General features: G+C 37.0%; 1 protein-coding gene across 3 annotated transcripts in view; it reads right to left on the reverse strand.

Annotated features, from left to right (window-relative positions):
• Positions 1 to 620: 620 nt before the first annotated feature.
• Positions 621 to 21,534, reverse strand: part of LOC120540151 (heparan sulfate glucosamine 3-O-sulfotransferase 1-like) — a 168,609-nt gene continuing 147,695 nt past the window's right edge. For all 3 annotated transcript variants that reach the window (XM_039770681.1, XM_039770665.1, XM_039770673.1), the window contains exon 2: positions 621 to 2,060. In XM_039770681.1, the coding sequence (XP_039626615.1) occupies positions 954 to 1,898 (945 nt within the window). In that variant the 5' untranslated portion in view covers positions 1,899 to 2,060 and the 3' untranslated portion in view covers positions 621 to 953. The remainder of the gene's footprint in view (positions 2,061 to 21,534) is intronic.

The raw sequence follows: 21,534 nt of genomic DNA on the forward strand, positions 1-21,534 counted from the left end.
TATGAAATATTATCAGTTTAGATAAAGGTAAAACTATGAGTATCATGGGTTAATTTCCAATACATCTCAGCTGGAAAAATTGCCATTTTTATTAAGTGAGACTTAGTGAATGGATGGAACACACGTTTTGTAGAGTACATGTAAACTAACACTTACACTGGGTTAATCATACTCAAAGAAGACGAAGACAGAGTACACTAGGAGAGCCAAAGTAAAACTAAGAGAATCCAAGCAGACCATAAAGAAAGTACATAGTGTATATGTAGTGTTTCTGGTTTTCCAGGTCACAGGGAGATTTAAATTATTCAGTCAGAATACTGTACATCTATCTAAAGTATGCAAAAACCATACTTGAATATTACAAAATATAATAAAGTTGAACTAAAATAAAGCATTTGGTAAAACAAAAAACAACGCAGTTCATATGCAGTGCATGCACACACATACATTCAGTCATACTTTCACCCATTCATCCTGGACCAATTTAGGGAATTCAGTGAACATAACTTTAAGAATGATGAGGGCAAGAAGCAGGAGGACCCAAAGATAGTACCCAGGCTAATAATAATATACAGTACTTGTGTTTTCAGTGATCTATAAAATAATTTGAAATGTAAAAGAAAAGTCAAAGCAGTACCATTTATTTAAGAACAAGTATTAAGACAAAAAAATTCAATGAGCTTCACAAAGTTATATACAATTAGCATATTAACATACAGTTACTTTAGTTAATTTTCAGACTTTTGTTCCTCTAGCTACTGTTTCTGTTTCTAACATTTTTCTGTAAAAACAATGTGTTGTAAAGGCATCTTCTAAGAAAAAAAGAAGGAAAAGTAGCAGGTAAACTAAATATTGGTTTGTCACTGTGAGAAAAGCGCTTTCCTTTGGCAGCGTTGGTGCTCTGCCCTTCAATGCATATGAGATGAAGAGGAAAGCAGTGTCAGGATGGATATTTAATGCCAGTTAAAGGAACGATTTACCATTCTGTAAAAATTCTGGTTGTGGTCTTTGAAGTAGGCATGAAGCTGTTCCAGCACAGTGCTGTTTACAACTGGATGAGGACGACCTTTAGATTCATGCAAACATCTTTCCCTCCCATCACTGCGAATACAGTAGAAACCTTTTGTCTGATTAAAATAAAAGTTAGTAGACATTATTCTTGGGGGTAGATTAAGAAACCTTTCAACTTTTTGTAACTCTGGTAGAGGATCTTTTATCAAAGTGTCACCATCTACTATATGTATCTGTTCCAAAGAAAAAAACTTCAGCCAGTTAGCCATATGGACATCATACAGACTCCTCTGAATGGCCTTATATTTTGTATTGAGAGCTCCATTTCTTATGACAATATCTTCAATTACTTGAACAGGCTTGTGACTCTCCAGCCGATTGTAGTAAACCTGAGTATAGTCCGATATAACTCTTTCTGTAGGATCCCTCAGAATCAGTAACAGCTTGACAGAGCTGTTCATCCCATGAATTCTTTCTGGGGCCAGTGATGATGTAAAATATCCAGGGGTTTTCTCAACAGTGATTTGGTGTTCATAGGAAAAAGGCATCAGATTCCTGTACCAGTCATATCCTTTTACATAGTTCTCGTCCCAGTCAAAAAAGTGGACTTCAGTTGCAGCCACTACTATCTCTGGATGAATGTCCAACATTTCCAGCAGAGCTCTAGTTCCACCTTTGCGCACACCAATAATAATGCTTTGAGGAATTCTCCTGTTAGTTCCTGGAGGTTTAACCTGAGAGGAGTAATTCTCAGTTTCATTACTCGCTAATCCAATTTCCAATTTAAGCGTCTCCAGCACTACCCCTTCTCCCTGCTGAGAATATTCTTTTGGAGCACCATGTGTCTGTGCTGCCAGGAAAAATGCAGATACCAGTAGAAAGGCCATGAGGATCACACAGCACGAACCAGCAAAAACCTAAAAGAGGGATATTTATGATGCTGCTCCTGTCGAGCCTCTGATATCAAGCCATCTGAGCAGGAAATCTTGAACTAGCATCTGCTGGAACATTTGTAGAAGTTGAAAGGGAGACGCAAGTTTGATGTACATCTGTCAAACATAAAGAGGGGAAAATGAATTAAATGCACTTACTTAATTACATCATGCTGGTGCTTCAAACAGAGCCTGCACACTGCACAATGCTCAACCTTACTTATGAAATTAGAACACATTTATAAGAAGTGAAAAAATACTAGATTTAATCAAAACTGTGCAGCAAGCATTTTTAACCCTTTGCTTACTCCCCCAAAAGAAGATTAAATTCAGAATACTTTTTCTGGTTTATTTATGGATTTTTCCAACACAAAATAGTTCAGTACAGACCATATGGTACGTTTTAGATGCTGCAAGAAATATATCTAAATTGAAAAGAAAAAAAAATTGAAAAAAATGAACAGCTGGTATGCCCCAAAGTATACTTTGTTTATATTTAAGTGAACCAATTCAAATTACTATTTTTAATTGTGCACTGTACGCTCATATTGTATGTCATGTCTGGGTTACTGAACTAATTTCTAGTAAGACAATTCAATAATATAATACGCAGTCAAGAATTAATTAGTTATAAACATCACTAAATAATCACACTAAATAAAGTAAGTAAAAGATTACTATTAGGCAACTGCAGTCAAATCATTTTAATTAATTAATGAAAATAAATAGGCTGTGACTAAAATAAAAAATTCAGTGGTGTAGAAGCTGTTCAAAAAAAAGAAACATCTAAGTTACAGATTAGTAAAAATGCATTTCTTTATGTAGTGGATTCATACAACCACAAAAGACCAAAGATATAGTTCATCTGCAAAAGTTAATTCAATATTGAGAAAAAGCATTTGTACACTAGGTCCTAGCTCTATACCTGTGGTCAGTGGGTGACTGATTAGGCTCTGGGTCACCAAGGACTGGAGGAGGTTAATGGGTTAAGTGTCACATAGTTGATGATACTGGTCTTTATATATTATACGCTACCGTGGCTGTTTGTTTGTCTGTCCAGAATTTTAACTCACCTATAGCGCGCCAACCGTTTGACATATTGACCTGAAATTTTTGTACACACATACTTAGTGACATCCACTATCCGCTTTCGGGGTAATGATTGACATCCAAGGTTATTCCTCTTTTCATTATTATTTTATTTTAGAATCAACTCTCGGCAGCGGCCAGCAGGGCGGCCGTGCAGCGCATGTGTACGGGCGCTGTTCTCATCCCTACTACCTTCGCCGTCACTTCCCATACCTTCATATCTTAAATCATTCTTGAGGCAGATTGAAGACTTAAGTGCCAGCTTATGTGAAAAATTAAGGAAAACGTACTAAGTAATTGCAACACAAACACTGACTTAATCAGTTTTATTGTGAAATGATGCCAACGAAAGAAGAGAAGAAGCCGGCCGTTTTGGTGGGGAAAAGAAGAGCTGCACAGGAAACAGCAAGCGTATCAACCTCTGAGCAAACAAATGCTAAACGTACAGAGAAAGAGTATAAAAAATGTGAATGCTCAAGTCACGTGTATTCACTGCACGTTATTGTACACTGTGCCGTTACTGGTATTTACATAATTTACTAAAGGTTGAGGATGATTGAACTATTCATTGTTGACTACATATTTCATTCAGTAGTAAAAGAGATAACTGGAAAACAGTCCTGGTAAAACAGGGTCATGGAACAGTTCTTTTCAGATAATATGGATACCTATGTCAGCCATATCGATGCCCCTGGACACAAAGATCATCCCGAACACAATAAGATTGTTATAGTCTATAGACACACAATTATAATGCACTCCTTACAGTGATAGGTGACCATCATTACAAGCAGATAGTGTGAACACAATAGAACCCACTTAGTATTCAAGAAGCGATTGTGCTGAGACCTTGAAATTATACGGTGAAGACTGTCACGCCTGTTGTCTTTCAATGCTACAGCTCAAAATGCATCTGCATGACTAGTTCTCTATAATTGTCCCTTTAACTAAATTTTAGGAATCACTAAATTACATATTTTGCAGTGAAAACAAAAATGTGTCTTGAATGTATTGTACACGAGCTGGTGAGAATTGTTATTGGGCAAATTTGGCAGACAATGTGATTTAGAAGGTAAGATATAGGACTTAAAACCAAAATTTTACAGTTCCATTCCTGCCTAAAACTCACTGTGTGAACCTAATAAAGGCATGCTGTCTTGAATAAAGGCATCAGTTAAATAATAAATAATAATGTCTAATGCATTATAGTCACTCTTTTGGAGTAGATGCGAAGTGCACAAGTAACACTAAACAATTACCATATGTTAATCACTGACAGCAAAAATTACGTGGTTAGCATAAGTCCTACTGTAGATAAAAATTAGAAGTTACTGGATTTCATTAGCAACATTAGAACAACTGTGGGAAGAACCAGATATTCAGCCAAACAAGCCAGTCCATTCTGTTCACCCAGATTGTCTAAAATTAAAAGTTGTGACGTGAAGGTCCATAAAGTCCTACTATCACCTCACACTACTTAGTATTTTATTCCACGTGCCTATGGTTTTCCATGTTAAAAACAAAACTTTCTGACATTTGTGTGGTCTGCCGTTAATAAGTTTCCAACAGTGTTCCTGTGTTGTTGATTTGGAACAGCTGGAATCTGCTGTACTAATTCTCTTCATATTTTAAACACTTCGATGATGGCACCTCTTAATCTCTGATTGGTTAAACAGAAAAGGTTATTTCCTCATAGCTTATATCTTACAGTACTGGAAATAGCCTAATTGCTCCCTTCTGTACTTCCTCTAAGAATTCTGCATCCTTTTTGAAATATGGAGACTAAAACTGAACACAGTAGTCCAGGTAAGGCCTCACAAGTTATAAAAACTAACCTCCCTTGACCTATATTCCACACATCCACTTTATATAACTTAAAATCCTATTAGCCCTCTTGATTGCTTCTGTACACTGTCTGGATACTTATAGTCCAGTTATAGGTTCTTCTCATAAGATGTACTGTAAAGTTTCAGATCTCCCATTTCTTTCTTAATTTGGAGAGTGGCATCAGAGGGTGACTGACTCACATGAAAAAAAGTACGTATGAATTTTATCAACTGGAAAACCTTTGCACAAGTAATAGTGCAAATTCTGCACACAGTATGGAATGCCCATTGAGAATACTTCTATGAAAGGCAGTGTTGCATACTAGCTAAGGAATTGGACTCTACACCCCACAGGTGCCACTTCAATTTCTGTCTGAAAATCAAATACGTTAGCCCTGTGCAAGTCACATAAATTGCCTGTTCTCAAGCTGTAAAAAATATCCAGTACGTAAACAGTAAATACTATGTATCTAATTATGTAAAGTTCATTGTAATAGTGTTTATTACAGTATATGAAGATGATATAAAAAAATAAAAATTGGTTCTGTGTTATTATAAAAGGAGAACAGTAAAGAGAAGCTCTGTTCTCCTTCATTCAGTGTGAACATTGAGAAATGTTCTTCTATTTAGAACAGGACATCCAAGGCTGTGTGCCCTAATAAATTAAGGGGATCAAAGTTCTATTGGAAGATGGTAATTCTTTAATATTAATGTCAACTATCAATGCCCTAGTCCTCATTACAGACATACAGTAGGAACAACCTACAGTACAGTAATAGGTAGGTCTCGGGTAAGTTTGAGGCTGGCTTGACTGATGTGGAAAAGTGACCAGATAAAAAAAGTTACAATGATACTTCAAAAGACAGACATGGAGAAAGAACAAATTAACAGAATATTTCTCTATTTTTAATTTTATACATTCATTTTGAACTATTTCCACATTATTCACCTAAATTTCTTTACATATTTTCAATGATTCATTTCTAAATATTTGGCAAATGCCTGTAAAATAAAACAAAACAAATTGATTAAGCCACTTTTGCAAACTGGCTAATCACCTTCATGCTGTAGCCAAACGGGTGGGCAGACAGACAACATGCTTTTTTCCATTACTTGCAAAAACACACAAAAAAGATTAACAGTTGTAAAGGAGTGATATTTTGTGAAACCTCTTTAGCTGACTTCCTAAAATCTGACTTTTAGCTCCTGTTTGCCAAGTGGTTACAAAATTGTTTTCTATGAAAAGGAGAGCAGGACTAAACTGTTTTATTTTTAGCAGTTCCGTTTGAAAAAATAAATACCCAAAATTGAGGGTAATGGACAGAAAGACATTAATGAAGCAAATTATATATAGGGCAGGGATTCAGATGAATCACATTAAAATTATTCTTTATATTCTATATTTTTATTATTTCATTTTTCCATGCCAAAGATAAATGATAATCATATTAATGTTTTTATTAAAGATTTCATAAAAAATAATCATTTTAGGCTAAAAGATGTACTTTATTTTTTCTTTAAATCCAGCTATTAGGAATGCAGTTACAGGCTGACATATTATAACATTCTCACATTATTTTTGCTCATACAGTATGTTCTACTGAATGTGTTAAAATTATACATTGCGCTGTTGCCATGTGTCATTACTCCTATTTTTAACCTTACAAATTAAATTAACAAGATTTTAAAGGCAGACTCATAATATTATTAATGATCTACAACACAAGATCCTTATCCTTGACAGAGTAGCAATGATCAATGCAACCTGCCTGGATGTGGTTGAGATGGGGCTATCTGTGAGTGACAGTGAACCTCATCTTCTTTTTGACTCTGTAATATTCTTCTAGGGTTTAAGGCAGAACTGAAGCAGGATTTAAACTGTTTTGCTACAATTAACAGGGAGTTTGGTGTTCCAGCAGTAGCTGGAAGGATGCAAATAGCGAGGGGAGCCAAGTAAAGGATGGCAGATCACACAGAAAAAGAACATTTGGTGGAAGCGTAGAAAGCATGTGTGCAGCAGAGAGTCTGAAGGGCTGCCAGAAGTCAAGAGCCATGAGAAAGCGTGTGCTGGAGAGGAGAATACAAGTTGTCGGCCACACATGTACAGTTGTACAAAGTCCTGCATGAATGGGAAGGATAAAGAGGAAGACAAAATAAGGCGAGGAGCACTACGACATGTGCACTATGTATTTGTTGTTCTTGTAGGCATTCTTTAATGGCACCTAACAGTGTGGAAGTTTGCCTGACTCTAATAAAATAATAGATAGAGAGATAGATAGATACTTTATTAATCCCAAGGGGAAATTCACATAATCCAGCAGCAGTATACTGATACAAAGAAACAATATTAAATTAAATAGTAATAAAAATGAAAAAAAAAATGAAAAAAATAAAAATAAAAAAAAGCAGACAATAACTGAGTAATGTTAGCATTTACTCCCACGGGTGGAATTGAAGAGTCGCATAATGTGGGGGAGGAACGATCTCCTCAGTCTGTCAGTGGAGCAGGACAATGACAAAAGTCTGTCACTGAAGCTACTCCTCTGCCTGGAGATGACACTGTTCAGTGGATGCAGTGGATTATTCATGATTGACAGGAGTTTGCTTAATGCTCGTCGCTCTGCCACAGATGTTAAACTGTCCAACTTTACTCCCACAATAGAGCCTGCCTTCTAAACAAGTTTGTCCAGGCGTAAGGCGTCTTTCATCTTTATGCTGCCACCCCAGCACACCACCGCGTAGAAGAGGGCACTCGCCACAACCGTCTGGTAGAACATCTGCAGCATCTTACTGCAGATGTTGAAGGATGCCAACCTTCTCAGAAAGTATAGTCTGCTCTGACCTTTCTTACATAGAGCATCAATATTGGCGGTCCAGTCCAATTTGTCATCCAGCTGCACTCCCAGATATTTATAGGTCTGTACCCTCTGCACACAGTCACCTCTGATGATCACAGGGTCCATGAGGGGCCTGGGCCTCCTAAAATCCACCACCAGCTCCTTGGTTTTGCTGGTGTTAAGATGTAAGTGGTTTGAGTCGCACCATTTAACAAAGTCTTTGATTAGCTTCCTGTACTCCTCCTTCTGCCCACTCCTGATAAATACACTGTTCATGTTGGCTCTGAACTGCTTATTCTGCATGGTGTCTCTGTCAGTCCCATCTCAGTCCTCTTTAAAATATTATACATTGCACACAATGAAATAGGAGGTGAAGTCATATATAAGCCCTGCCATTCTATATTAATTAGTTACTGTACATACCAGATGTTATTACTTTTATTATAGATCACTTAATAAAACTCTATGAAAAGAAGCATTTTGCAGAAAAGAAACAAAGCTCAGACATCTTTATAAGACACAACTCTCATGAACTGTGAAGGATATTGTACAGACGTGAACTTCTCATTGGTTCTTAGATTAGATAGATATACTCTATTTCTCCCCAAGGGGAAATTAAAACTTTACAGATGCTGTAGAGGGGAATAAAATATATATTATAAACAAACCCCAAAAACATATCAGAACTGCTGGTTTGGATAGTGAAAAGCTGCTGCTGTCAATTACATGCTTGTAAATTGCAGTAAGATGGTAAGACCTGTCCAGATATATCAGAGGTTTACAATTAAAGGCATTAATATATTCAACGGATGAATTCAGAATGCATTTCAAGGCCTGGATCACACATTTAAGCCGTAATTGTAATGCTGGCTTTTTAAGAATATTTTGTTCATGTAAGTCTCCAAAACCCCTTTCCACTCTGTCTGATCATAACAGATGTAACCTCACCAGCATTAAATAAAATAGGTGGTTTAACCCAGTTCTCTGCAATTCCCAAAATGTCTCAATACCTGAACTCTCTGTAACTCATCATGAGATGTGATAGTTCTTTCAACTTAAAGTGACTGGGAAGTCCTTAAAACTTAAAATCAATTAAGTCTGGCCAGTTTAGAATCATTTGCACCTTACATTTATCCTTGCTGTTCCTCTGATATAATTTGACATAGCTCTTTTGGTGTTAGTGAAAGCAGTGCAATTATTTGAGTACAGGATTATTTAACTTTTTGTTCCTCAAAGTCTCTTACATTCACAGATTTTGTGGACGTAAGGCAGCCTTCAGATCCTCATTGTTCACCATGTGATATCTCTTAAGGTCAAAGCTCATCTGAAAGGTACTTGAGACTAACCAAAGCACAGAAAAGTCATTTGATGACTGCTGCATATCTTCAATTTAAAAATCCATAAATAGTAACTTATAATAACAAGCCAGGGGCCAAATCATCACATTAATAATGAATAATTAACAAAGAAAACTTTATCAAAGTAAAAAAAAGATATAGCTTCTGTAAAAAGGCTGCCACATGATGTGGTGCCCAGAAGTTCTCCTGAATGAAGATTTGAATATTTTGTTTTGAGCTATAGGATTGTGCAGCAGCTGCAATTTGACTGCAGAATTTAAGAAACCCGGTAACTGGAGTAAGGATCCATCTTCAATTGGATTAGAACAAATGCTCATGTCATTTCAAATGAAGCTTGTCCCTGATCTTGAATGTCATAATAATACTAGCCTAGCTGGCACGGAATCAAACTTGGACTCACCTATATTTAGATCCTGCATCAATTTTAAATCAATCAATCAATCAGTCATCAACCCACTACCAAACAGCTTAGCCCAAATGATGGTCGCAGGTGTGGGAGCCTATCTTGGCATCATCAGGTATACAGTAACCACTCCTCGATCACGGGGGTTGCGTTCCAGACCCCCCCGCGATAGATGAAAAATGCACCGCATTTGATAACTTGCAGCAAGACATCACACCGAGCACATCTACTGCGGGTGTGGTGCCTGTTCTCGGAGTTAGCAACATCCAAGAACCCAAAGAGGAGAGTCCGGCCCCTAGCCCTGCCAGTGTAGCAGAAATGATAACTGATGGTGATGATGGCAGCAGCACCCGTTCTTCTCTGGGTGAGTAGCTTAATGTTGTTCGTGCAATTTACGTTGAGTAGGCTAACCACGTTATTACATTAATGCATGTAAGGTGAACTAGCAAACACCGTCGTAGTTACATGCGGCTGTCTTCTTGTTTGATGGCAGATACTCCCTTCACCCTGGCCAAAAAGGCTAAAATGACGAAAGAAAAAGTGGACGAAATTCATAGGGCAGTGACAAAATTTATAGTCAAAGATCTCCATCCATTTTCAACGGTGGAGTCACCATCATTCAGGTGAAAAATGTTGTATTACTCTTACATAAAAAAATAGACTGTATAATACTGTAAAGGTTAATATGTTCATAGCTGCTTAGCTTTGTAAGTCTTCTCTAAATATTATAAGTAAACTATATTTGAATAAAAGGTGAGCTATATGTTTTTATTTTTTATCTGGAAGAAAAAAATTAATGAAAATTCAAATGTATTTTCTGTTTATTCTGGGAACTGGTTTATATGTTTTATTTATTTTATCCGAAAAAAAGAATAAAATTTCAAGTCAAAAACACTTTCTTTTTTTTTTAATTTGTTTTTTGTTTTTTTGAAAGAGTTTTCTCTTGTGCTGGGCATGCCATCAGCCAAGAGCGATGCCGTATAGCTCCAGAAAAGGCTAATATGATTATCTTCTTGCAAAAAAAACTGCTAAACATCACAGGTTTCATGACAAAGTTTGTGAGCGCTGGTTCCAACCAAAGAAGTTATGTTTTATTGACAGAAAGGGCTAGGTTTGTTATAATTTTGTTTAAAAAAAATTACTGGGAAAAATTAAAACGCAAAAGGTTTTTGGACGAAGTTTATGTTCTTTATTTTTTTAAGCACCGGTTCGAGCACCGTTTAAGCACCGGCACCGTTTCAAAAGTACAGTTTTGGCACCGGTAGCGGATAAAACCTAAACGATACCCATCCCTACTTATAAACTCTCCCACACTGTTAACATTATTAGAGCCCTCTAAACATGAAACAACACCCTTTAGTCAAAAGTTTAAACTGTGCTCCATGACAAGACAGAGATGACAGTTCTTTCTCACAATTAAAATAATGCAAACATATCTTCCTCTTCAAAGAATGCGTGTCTGGAGCAGAGAATGTCAGAGAGAGAGAGAGCGAGAGAAAAGCAAACAATCAAAAAATCAATACATGCTTTTGGGCTTTCAAGTATGCCGAAGCACCGTGATAAAGCTGCATTTTGTAGAGGAGCGTCCGTATCCTCTGTGCAAACAGCCCCTCTGCTCACACCCCCTCTGTCAGGCAGAGAGAGTGAGAGAGACAGAGAAAAGCAAACAATCAATTAAACGACACATTGTCCGCAGAAATCCGCAAACCAGCAAAAAATCCATGATATATATTTAGATATGCTTACATTTAAAATCCGCGATGGAGGAAGCCGCGAAAGTCGAAGCGCGATATAGCGAGGTATCACTGTATATTGGTAACCAACCATGGACAAGGAACGAGCACAATACACGCATTCATTCACTCCCATTCCTCTGGGTCCAAAATAAAGACTCAATAATCCCAAATGTTTGTATTTGGAATGTTGGAAAAAATGAAGTGCTATGAGAAAAATGTATGCAGATGTGGAGAACTATCATATAATTCTTATTTAATATAGCACCATCTTATAGAGCATATCATTATAAGATGCATTACTAGGTAAACCATGAAATGTCCAAAATCTTTTGCCAATTGAGGTAGTGTTTTAGAGCGCTTGACAAATATTTTGGCCTGGTCTCGGGCAAAGGTTTTATTACATTTATACAAACACTTGGTTGACACTTTATAGTCAGTTATTCTGGAAGGAGTTGTGAGGTCTGCAGTAGCATAATACTTTGTGAGACAGGAAGTGAGAAGGCGTGGGTGATTGGACTGCCTATAATAATTCATACGTATAACATATGTCACTCCATTTTTTTAATTCCATAACATATGTCAGGTTAACTGATTTACTCAAGGAAGCATCATGAATGAACCACATAACCCTAGTGCACTTTAAGTGTATCACAGAGAATATGGCCTCTTTGTATGAAAAATTACAACATATGTCAATTTTAGAAATCAAAAGAAAGGTCAAGGTGGTCCTGTGGGCAATGGTTTGGGGGTATGCTGTTTTAAAGTAATAAGAAAATGTGATGACAGTAATAACTATTTATATACAATGATTTGTTCACTGTATCCAGTTCATAGTGCTTAACATGTTACATCAGAATGAGAATAATGCCAAGAAGACTTCAAATAAATTCACTTACATTCAATAATTTATGTACCTCAGTAAGAAAGAAAAGAGTTTTTAAAAAAAAAATTGTTTTATTTTTCAATATTGTCTCCTGATAGCTCCATATACTTCTTCCACGTTTCATGCAATGACTTTAACCCATTTGAAAAAAAATCTTCTCTTTGACCTTCAAACCAGGATGTCACAGCTGCATTGATGTCTTCAATACTTGAAAACTGCGGTCCACAGAGTGATATATTCAAAAGTTGGAACAGGAAATCACCTGAGGGAGCTAGGTCAGGACTATAGGGTGGATGGTTCAGCTGCTGGAACCCACATTCTCAGCTGGTAGCCTGTGATTGACATGACATGTGAACTGGCACAGTTGTGAAGAAGCTTACTTGATTCGCACAAGGTCTCTGCTGACATCCTATCTCTTGGAATGTTAGACTCGCACTGAGCCACAACTGTGCATGAGTAACCTTGACTTGTTTCAACATGCTTGCTACTTTCTTTCATACCCAGGTAGATAAATTATTGAACACCCCTCTTATTTGAAGACTTCTTGACATTCTTGATGTTTTAGTATACAATGAAGCAAACACCAAGGATGAATAAATAAGCAAATATTCGAAACAATAAATAAAATGATAAAACGTTAACCAAAGCACTAGCTGTTACACATGGTCTAGTCTTTATGGTTTTCTTTGTAGTTGCCTATGAAGTGGGTTGTCACCCCTACTTGCCGACTTTTCATATACCTCAGTCCAAAATGCTTCCACCTCTTGTCTTTCTCACTCTCTTGACCCTGGAATCCTTTCTCCTCGGTGTCTTAAGTATTCCTCTAAAGGCTAAAACCCCAATGAAGTTTCCAGGCTACCTGACTTAAATGGACAACATGCTCATATTCATCTCAAGTCAAGGACTGCATGCTGCTACATAAGGGCTTTGAACAGACTTTTAGCAATCTGCTAACCTTACATGGGCTTACCCTTACAGTGTAGAATATGTGATCTAATTTCATCTATGGACCATGTAATCCCACCAATCACTCTCAAAGTCTTATGGAATCTCACTGTTTTTCTCTCTCAATAATTACACAGTAAAGCACAGTTAGTATAATCTATATTGCTTCATCACTAGCATCCTACAAGAATCTTTTCTGTGTCTCTCCACCCCAAGAATAATTCCAAGAACACTCCATATAAATCCACTTGTGTCTTAGGTTTTACCTCTGGAGCAACAAATCTGAGGACACAAACTAGCAGGTCCCTGTCTTATAACAAACAATAAAAATGTTCTCTCTAATGCCCAGTGAGTCACACTCTCTTTCTTGAATAAGGGCTTTATGTCATCTTAGTTGGACCCATGACCCAGTCTCTTGCTCTCATAAATAGTGGGAAACAAAACTTGATTAAAAATTGATAAAAATGAATACTGGATAGCAAATTAAGTGTTGTCCTAAATAATCAAACTATAACACTGTTTTATACAGTCAATGTCTGATAATAGTTTCTTCTGTTCACCTCAGTGCTGCACTTGACATTTTTAAATAACAGAGATATGTTAAACATCTTGACATATACAACATTAAAAGCCTTATAACATATGCAAGGATTTTAAAATCAGTCCTTAAAGCTAAGAAGTATCTGTAGCCTTTTTGGCAGCCCAGTAAGTAATGTATTACAATAGTCAAGATTATAAAAAATAAGGACATCTACAATGAATCCACCTTTTTGGACTCATGATTTAATCCAGGTAATATTCCTGCTATATTTTGAAGACCTACTGTATATATGCATTTCTAAAGTAACATTAGTGACATATTTCTTAATTTAAAGTAACCAGTAGCTTTAGTTTTCCTAGCTTGCCTTCTTCTACCAATTCAGCATATATGAAGGATTTAAGTCGCATTTTATTGGGCTAAAGCTGTTACTGACTAAAGCAGTTATGTTTTAAAGGCATCTGGGGAATAAAATCACAACATCGGTATCTTCTGGAGATGCACATGGAAGAGCTGGAACAGCAGAGTATTATCTGAATAGTTATTGTTATTTGTTTAATTTACAATTTTACCAAGTGTAAAATACTGTTTCATGGTTTCATAAATCTAACTCAATCTTGTATTAGAAAGACCAACCTCAATATGTTGCAGCCTACAGAATCAAATGAAGGATTCACACCTAGAACTGTAAGAAATGACATCTAACATGTGACTGCACTATGTTTCAGATCCTTCACATCCTCTACTAAAGCTTCATCCAAACTACGGTGGTTTGTAAAAATAGACATTTTTTGAGGATATTCATTTAATTTTATAAAATTGTTTAGCTTTTTAAAATCTTTAATGGCATAATAATGTAGAGGCAATCAACTGTTGCTTCACAGCTTAAGAATATTGAGTTTGAATCACAGCTTTATCACTTTTAATGTGACATTTGTACTTTATCCCTTTAGCCATGTTGTTTTTTTTACCAGAGTATTTTGGTTTTCCCTAAAATTCAGTATTAACTGACAACCATTGTAAACAGATAAAATAAGTGACCTGTGACTATATTTATCAAGAATCTCAGAATTACTACTAGGATCTGCACTAGAAGTCTGGTTAACATAAGCTTTTTTGCTACTCCAGAGGACATGAGAAGCAGTCATGAAGTGAAAGAGAATATTAGCAGTTCACGTTTGACAATGAATGATGTCACAATTTTACAGCACCCCGATTTGCAAACTGGCACAAATCCTATTATTTTGCAGTTTTCTGATACTAACATTAAGGCTTTTCTACAAAGATAATAATGATGATAATAATATTCAAAGTGGTAGGAGAAGAAGAGGAAGGAAAACATAATAAGGTAGGATATTACACTAAGCTGCATGTTACAGCTTAAAAAATAATACTGTAATGAACACTGAGATGGAAGGATCAAGACACACACACACCAAATGAAAGTTAAGCCCAATAACAGGTGTGCTTATGGAACAATAAATACATCACAGCCTTACTTTCAGAAGAATCACCATCCTGCTATTATGAAGATAGGAAACACAAATGGAAAATGACTGGCAGCAATTCTCCAAGGCAGGCTAGGAGAGACTACTCCAAAACTCTGCACCCCTACCCTGTCACCCTAAACCAATCCCGCCATCCCCACCTGCCCCGGCCCCCAACCGGGACTCTGGGTCTAGAGAAAACACAAACAAGCCAAAATTGGGTTGTGAGGAAAAGGTACTTTAAAAATTACATTATTAATTATTTGTATGAAAATATAAGTAATACAATAATTAAAAACAACTACTAACCCACATATATTCTATTTCTCTTCTTGGTATCCTGCCCTAGCACTTGGTGCCGTTGCTATACATTTAAGCTGTTTTCCTGACCATTGAAACACATCTGAACTGACTGGAGTAACCCAGACGTTTATTTTCTCCAGGGATGCTGATGACTGTGGTTTTATTTTCCTTTAACTTGGATGTAGTTCAACAATAATGTTAATGAACAGATATTTTCATGGTTCCATTTATGTTAATTACTTTAGGGATACTTTGTTTCACTGTGTGTTTAAACAAATCAGTGTCTTTATGTTTATGTATTATGTAATTAGTAATTTGTAAACAGGTAATTGCATTTTACCTGTCAACTTGTTACAGCTATCTTATCCTGTGTTCAGCAAAGTGCGCTATCCAAAACACACACACATATATACAGTGGTGTGAAAAATTATTTGCCCCTTTCCTGATTTCTTATTCTTTTGCATGTTTGTCACACAAAATGTTTCTGATCATCAAACACATTTAACCATTAGTCAAATATAACACAAGTAAAAACAAAATGCAGTTTTTAAATGATGGTTTTTATTATTTAGGGAGAAAAAAAATCCAAACCGACATGGCCCTGTGTGAAAAAGTAATTGCCCCCTTGTTAAAAAATAACCTAACTGTGGTGTATCACACCTGAGTTCAATTTCCGTAGCCATCCACAGGCCTGATTACTGCCACACCTGCTTCAATCAAAAAATCACTTAAATAGGAGCTGCTTGACACAGAGAAGTAGACCAAAAGCACCTCAAAAGCTAGACATCATGCCAAGATCCAAAGAAATTCAGGAACAAATGAGAACAGAAGTAATTGAGATCTATCAGTCTGGTAAAGGTTATAAAGCCATTTCTAAAGCTTTGGGACTCCAGCGAACCACAGTGAGAGCCATTTTCCACAAATGGCAAAAACATGGAACAGTGGTGAACCTTCCCAGGAGTGGCCAGCCGACCAAAACTGCCCCAAGAGCACAGAGACGACTCATCCGAGAGGTCACAAAAGACCCCAGGACAACGTCTAAAGAACTGCAGGCCTCACTTGCCTCAATTATGGTCAGTGTTCACGACTCCACCATAAGAAAGAGACTGGGCAAAAACGGCCTGCATGGCAGATTTCCAAGACGCAAACCACTGTTAAGCAAAAAGAACATTAGGGCTCGTCTCAATTTTGCTAAGAAAGATCTCAATGATTGTCAAGACTTTTGGGAAAATATCTTGTGGACTGATGAGACAAAAGTTTAACTTTTTGGAAGGCAAATGTCCCGTTACATCTGGCATAAAAGGAACACAGCATTTCAGAAAAAGAACATCATACCAACAGTAAAATATGGTGGTGGTAGTGTGATGGTCTGGGGTTGTTTTGCTGCTTCAGGACCTGGAAGGCTTGCTGTGATAGATGGAACCATGAATTCTACTGTCTACCAAAAAATCCTGAAGGAGAATGTCCGCCATCTGTTCGTCAACTCAAGCTGAAGCAATCTTGGGTGCTGCAACAGGACAATGACCCAAAACACACCAGCAAATCCACCTCTGAATGGCTGAAGAAAAACAAAATGAAGACTTTGGAGTGGCCTAGTCAAAGTCCTGACCTGAATCCAATTGAGATGCTATGGCATGACCTTAAAAAGGCGGTTCATGCTAGAAAACCCTCAAATAAAGCTGAATTACAACAATTCTGCAAAGATGAGTGGGCCAAAATTCCTCCAGAGCTGTAAAAGACTCATTGCAAGTTATCGCAAACGCTTGATTGCAGTTATTGCTGCTAAGGGTGGCCCAACCAGTTATTAGGTTCAGGGGGCAATTACTTTTTCACACAGGGCCAAGTAGTTTTGGATTTTTTTTGTCTCCCTAAATAATAAAAACCATCATTTAAAAACTGCATTTTGTGTTTACTTGTGTTATATTTGACTAATGGTTAAATGTGTTTGATGATCAGAAACATTTTGTGTGACAAACATGCAAAAGAATAAGAAATCAGGAAGGGGGCAAATAGTTTTTCACACCACTGTATATATATATATATATATATATATATATATATACTTTATATATATATTGTGATGGACAGCCGGGTCCCATGCCCGCCAGGACGCCCCTGCTGCATATGTTCTGGGGGAGCCACCATGGACAGCTCAATACCTCCCCCGGGATGCTTGGTGACAGCCTCCCTGGCCGATGTTGATTCCCCTGTCTCTCCACAACCTGGGTGGGAACTGGGCTGGCCACTAGGGGGTGCTGCCGAGACTAAACAACCTAGCTGGACGAGTCATCAGCCCCACCTGGAGGTGCAACTGGGACCAGGTGGTCAAGCACCTGGAACACTTCCGGGTGGGCTATAAAATGGGTCAGCCTCCACCACTAAGGGGCCAGAATCGGGAAGAAGAGGACGAGGTTGCCTGGGAGGAGTGGTGGTGCAAGGTGGAGAGTTGTTTGTGGAATTGTGTAAAGTGCTTTTGGCACTGTGTATTGCCTGTGGGTCACGGGGAAGACGTGCACCCACGGGTGAAGAAAAATAAAAGCCTGTGTGAAGTCTGTGCCGGGTCGGGTGCTATATAGCGTCTTTCACAATATATATATAATCTGAAAATTATCTGTAATTTATATCTGCACTGCTGGAAAGTTTTTTTGAGAGAAATCATTCTCTTTGTCTTTATTTACTTTCATCTGACTCTTTAATTTTAAAATCATGACATGCTATTTTTTTTAATACTAAAATTTCCAATATTTTTCTTTTATTAAAATTTTATTGAATAACGTACTCCTTCATGCATTTACTTGCAATTTTTCAAATATTATGTTTAATTGTAGAATACCTATTAAAACATCTTTAAAAGGCATTATATTTATAGTGCATCTCTTTTTGTTTTTCCATTCTGAATTTTATAGGTTTTCGTTCAGTCCTAAAAAGTTAGCTTTCTTGAAAATGTGTTAATTTTGATGTGAATTTGTGTTATTTACAAACATTTTTACAAATGTCATAATAATTCTGCTTCACAGCTCGAGAATCCTGGGTTCAAAACTTGGCCTAAGAACTTTCTCTGGACATCTCTAGAACATGTTCCCCTCGTTCGCATGCTTTACTCAAGCTATTTTGGTTTTATTAGACCTCCTAAATATGTGCATGAGAGGTTAAGCGGATGCACTAAACTGGCCCTGTGTTGAACTGGCACCTTGTTCAAGGTTAGCTCTCATCTTGTGGCCAGTGCTAGCAGTATAGACTCCAGGCCAGTTCATCACAGATCTCACTTTTGTAGGTTAATAATTGATGGACAATCTTACAAACAACAACAGACAGTGACCTGTGTCCAGACAGAGATAACCTGAGCTCTAAAACAGACATTTTGTTTGATATCACTCCGTCAAGTGTCCTCTGTTATTTACAAAAAATATTTATGTATCAACATTACATACTACTCTATATTAACTTAAAAAAGTTGAAATGTTTCCTATTCATATTGTAGGACAAAACACATATTGTGTCAAACATACGAGTACATATACAAAACGAAATAAAAGTGAATGGCAAATACAGTAGATGCCAAAAACTTTATACTTGCATAATTGTTGACATTTGAAATTTCATGCTTGGCACTCTGAAAGCACAGACTGATAATATTCTAAACATATTCTAAGAATTTCTATAAAACCTAAGTTATTTAAATATGCATGAAGTGAGTCTTTTTTATATAGCAGTGCAAGGTTGTAATGATAAAACATCCAGCACAAGGAAGATGTCAACAGTCCTGACATACTAGAATAGTTTCGCTCTCTTCTATTATTTAAAGGGAGTCATGCTAATTTGTTGGAGCTAATTATAACTTAGGAAAGGCTGAAGCATTAATAAGGTTTCCTTGCAGAAGTATAGTATAATTAGTGCTCAATTGCAGCTTTGTATCGTTTCAACTGTTGAAAAACGATTTGCTGAATTCAGAATTGGATATACACTTCTTTGTTAAACAGACATTCGTTACTAAAAAAAAGCTGTTTATTAACTTCTATATTTTTTATTCTTTGAATAAGTGCCTTTAACAGGTAGTCCTAAATGAGCCCCTCTAAATTACTGAAGACTTTGAAACATTGATTTTCCTAGAGGCAGTAATCACCCCAAATATAATAGGTTTTTCTTTTTTATTCCTTTGAAATTAAACCAAAGCTGAGAAATGCATAAATCACTTCAGAAAGCAAAAGACATAGATTTAGTCAGTAGCTCGTAAACAGACATGGGACATCCTGAAGTCATTTCTCTTCTCATTTATAAAGGCCAGCTTAATTAGGAAGCTAACCAGAAAAAAGCAGACTTTTACCTTGGCATGAACACTTACAAGTGAATTTAAGAACTCACTTGTCACAGAGGTATAGATTATTTCTCTAGTGAAAACTAAAATTGTGGCAGCAGAGACTCTGTTATATTTGAGAAGATTATATTTTTAGTAGTAAAAGGTTACAGTGGGATTTAACTTTATTACGGTAAGGGGTGACAAGATGGCATACCCTTTCTTCAGGTAACAGAAACAAGTTAATAGCATAAGGCGGCAGGGGAATACTATGCATGTTTGAATAATTTGTACAAAGCAGGCTTCAAATTGTCAATGCTCCCATTTGGGGAGTAGCAGAAGACTAAGAAAGCAGGAAAGTCAACAGGGAATCTAAATATTACCTAATCTAGAGCAGATACACAAAAAATGGCTGCTACTGCTGAGAAGCATAGGATTTCAGACAACTGTTTTTGAAAATTAATTATATATCCTGAACATTTTTGAATAGGATACTAACATTTTATTTCTTTATTGCCGTCAAAAAATAGTGAAATACTCATTTTTCTATAAAGAAAAAAGGTTTTATATTGCAGAATAAATTGTGCAGCACATAACTGTATTATTAATTTTTGGCACACTGCGTGTGTAGTTAAGTTCCTTTCTGCAGCTTTTTTGAAATATGTGTTTTGTTTGCTACAGGAACACTGATCTTGACCTTAAGAGTCTATGGCAACTTGATAAATATGTTTAAGTGATTGTATACAACATGTTAGTTGGGAGCTCCTGGGGAATGATGACTAGTGTTTTACTTATGTTGCGTATTTGTACAGATGTATCATTTGTTTGTGCTTCACCAAATCAATGTCCAACCACCAGACATTATGTTGATAAAGGAAAGCAACTAGTCAACATCCATCCATCCATTCATTTTCTAACCCGCTGAATCCGAATACAGGGTCACGGGGGTCTGCTGGTGCCAATCCCAGCCAACACAGGGCACAAGGTAGGAACCAATCCTGGGCAGGGTGCCAACCCACCGCAGGACACACACAAACACACCACACCAAGGCCAATTTAGAATCGCCAATCCACCTAACCTGCATGTCTTTGGATTGTGGGAGGAAACCGGAGCACCGGAGGAAACCCACGCAGACACGGGGAGAACATGCAAACTCCATGCAGGGAGAACCCGGGAAGCGAACCCGGGTCTCCTAACTGCAAGGCAGCAGCGCTACCACTGCGCCACCATGCCGCCCTACTAGTCAACATCTTTTTTTAAAAAAAAAATAAATATATATATATAGAAGGTGTAATAAAAAGAAAAAAGTAATATAAGGGGTCAAGAGTTCAGTTTTTTGTGTGTGTGTGGTCAGTCATTGGTTGATTCAAGCTCAACATTATGTTCTTTTTTAAGCTAAAAGAAGCACTGTGTACATTAATATAATAAAAGGCAAATGTTGGAGAATTCAAGCCTTGTGTATCACTTCCTGCTGTAAACCAGAGCACAACACTCTGACCCTGGAGCTTTGCACAACTGGAAAGACTGAAGGAGAAGCTCCCCTGAGTTGTCCTGACCAGAGTCCGGAGGCAGGCAGAAAAAGGTAATGCGGTCATTATTTGTAAAAGAATCAATCTGATTAAAGGAAGGTTTGTATTAGGTTTCTTCAGTCTGCCATGATGCTTTGAACAAGTGAGAGCTCCATCATGTGGTATAAATAAAGGACCTCCATGTTTGGAGTTCACATATAACGAAGGCTCAGGACTCTTCTTACTTACTAAGTATTTTCCACAGCACTGTCTAGTAAGTTTACTATAATATGATACAATAAGAACTGGTTTGGGTATTCAAAAAGAAATATCAAAAGTAAAAATGCATAAGTTTAAAATTTCAGACAACATAGTAAATGCAT

This window comes from Polypterus senegalus, chromosome 1, assembly GCF_016835505.1.
Source record: "Polypterus senegalus isolate Bchr_013 chromosome 1, ASM1683550v1, whole genome shotgun sequence".
In the NCBI taxonomy this organism is placed as follows: Eukaryota; Metazoa; Chordata; class Cladistia; order Polypteriformes; family Polypteridae; genus Polypterus; species Polypterus senegalus.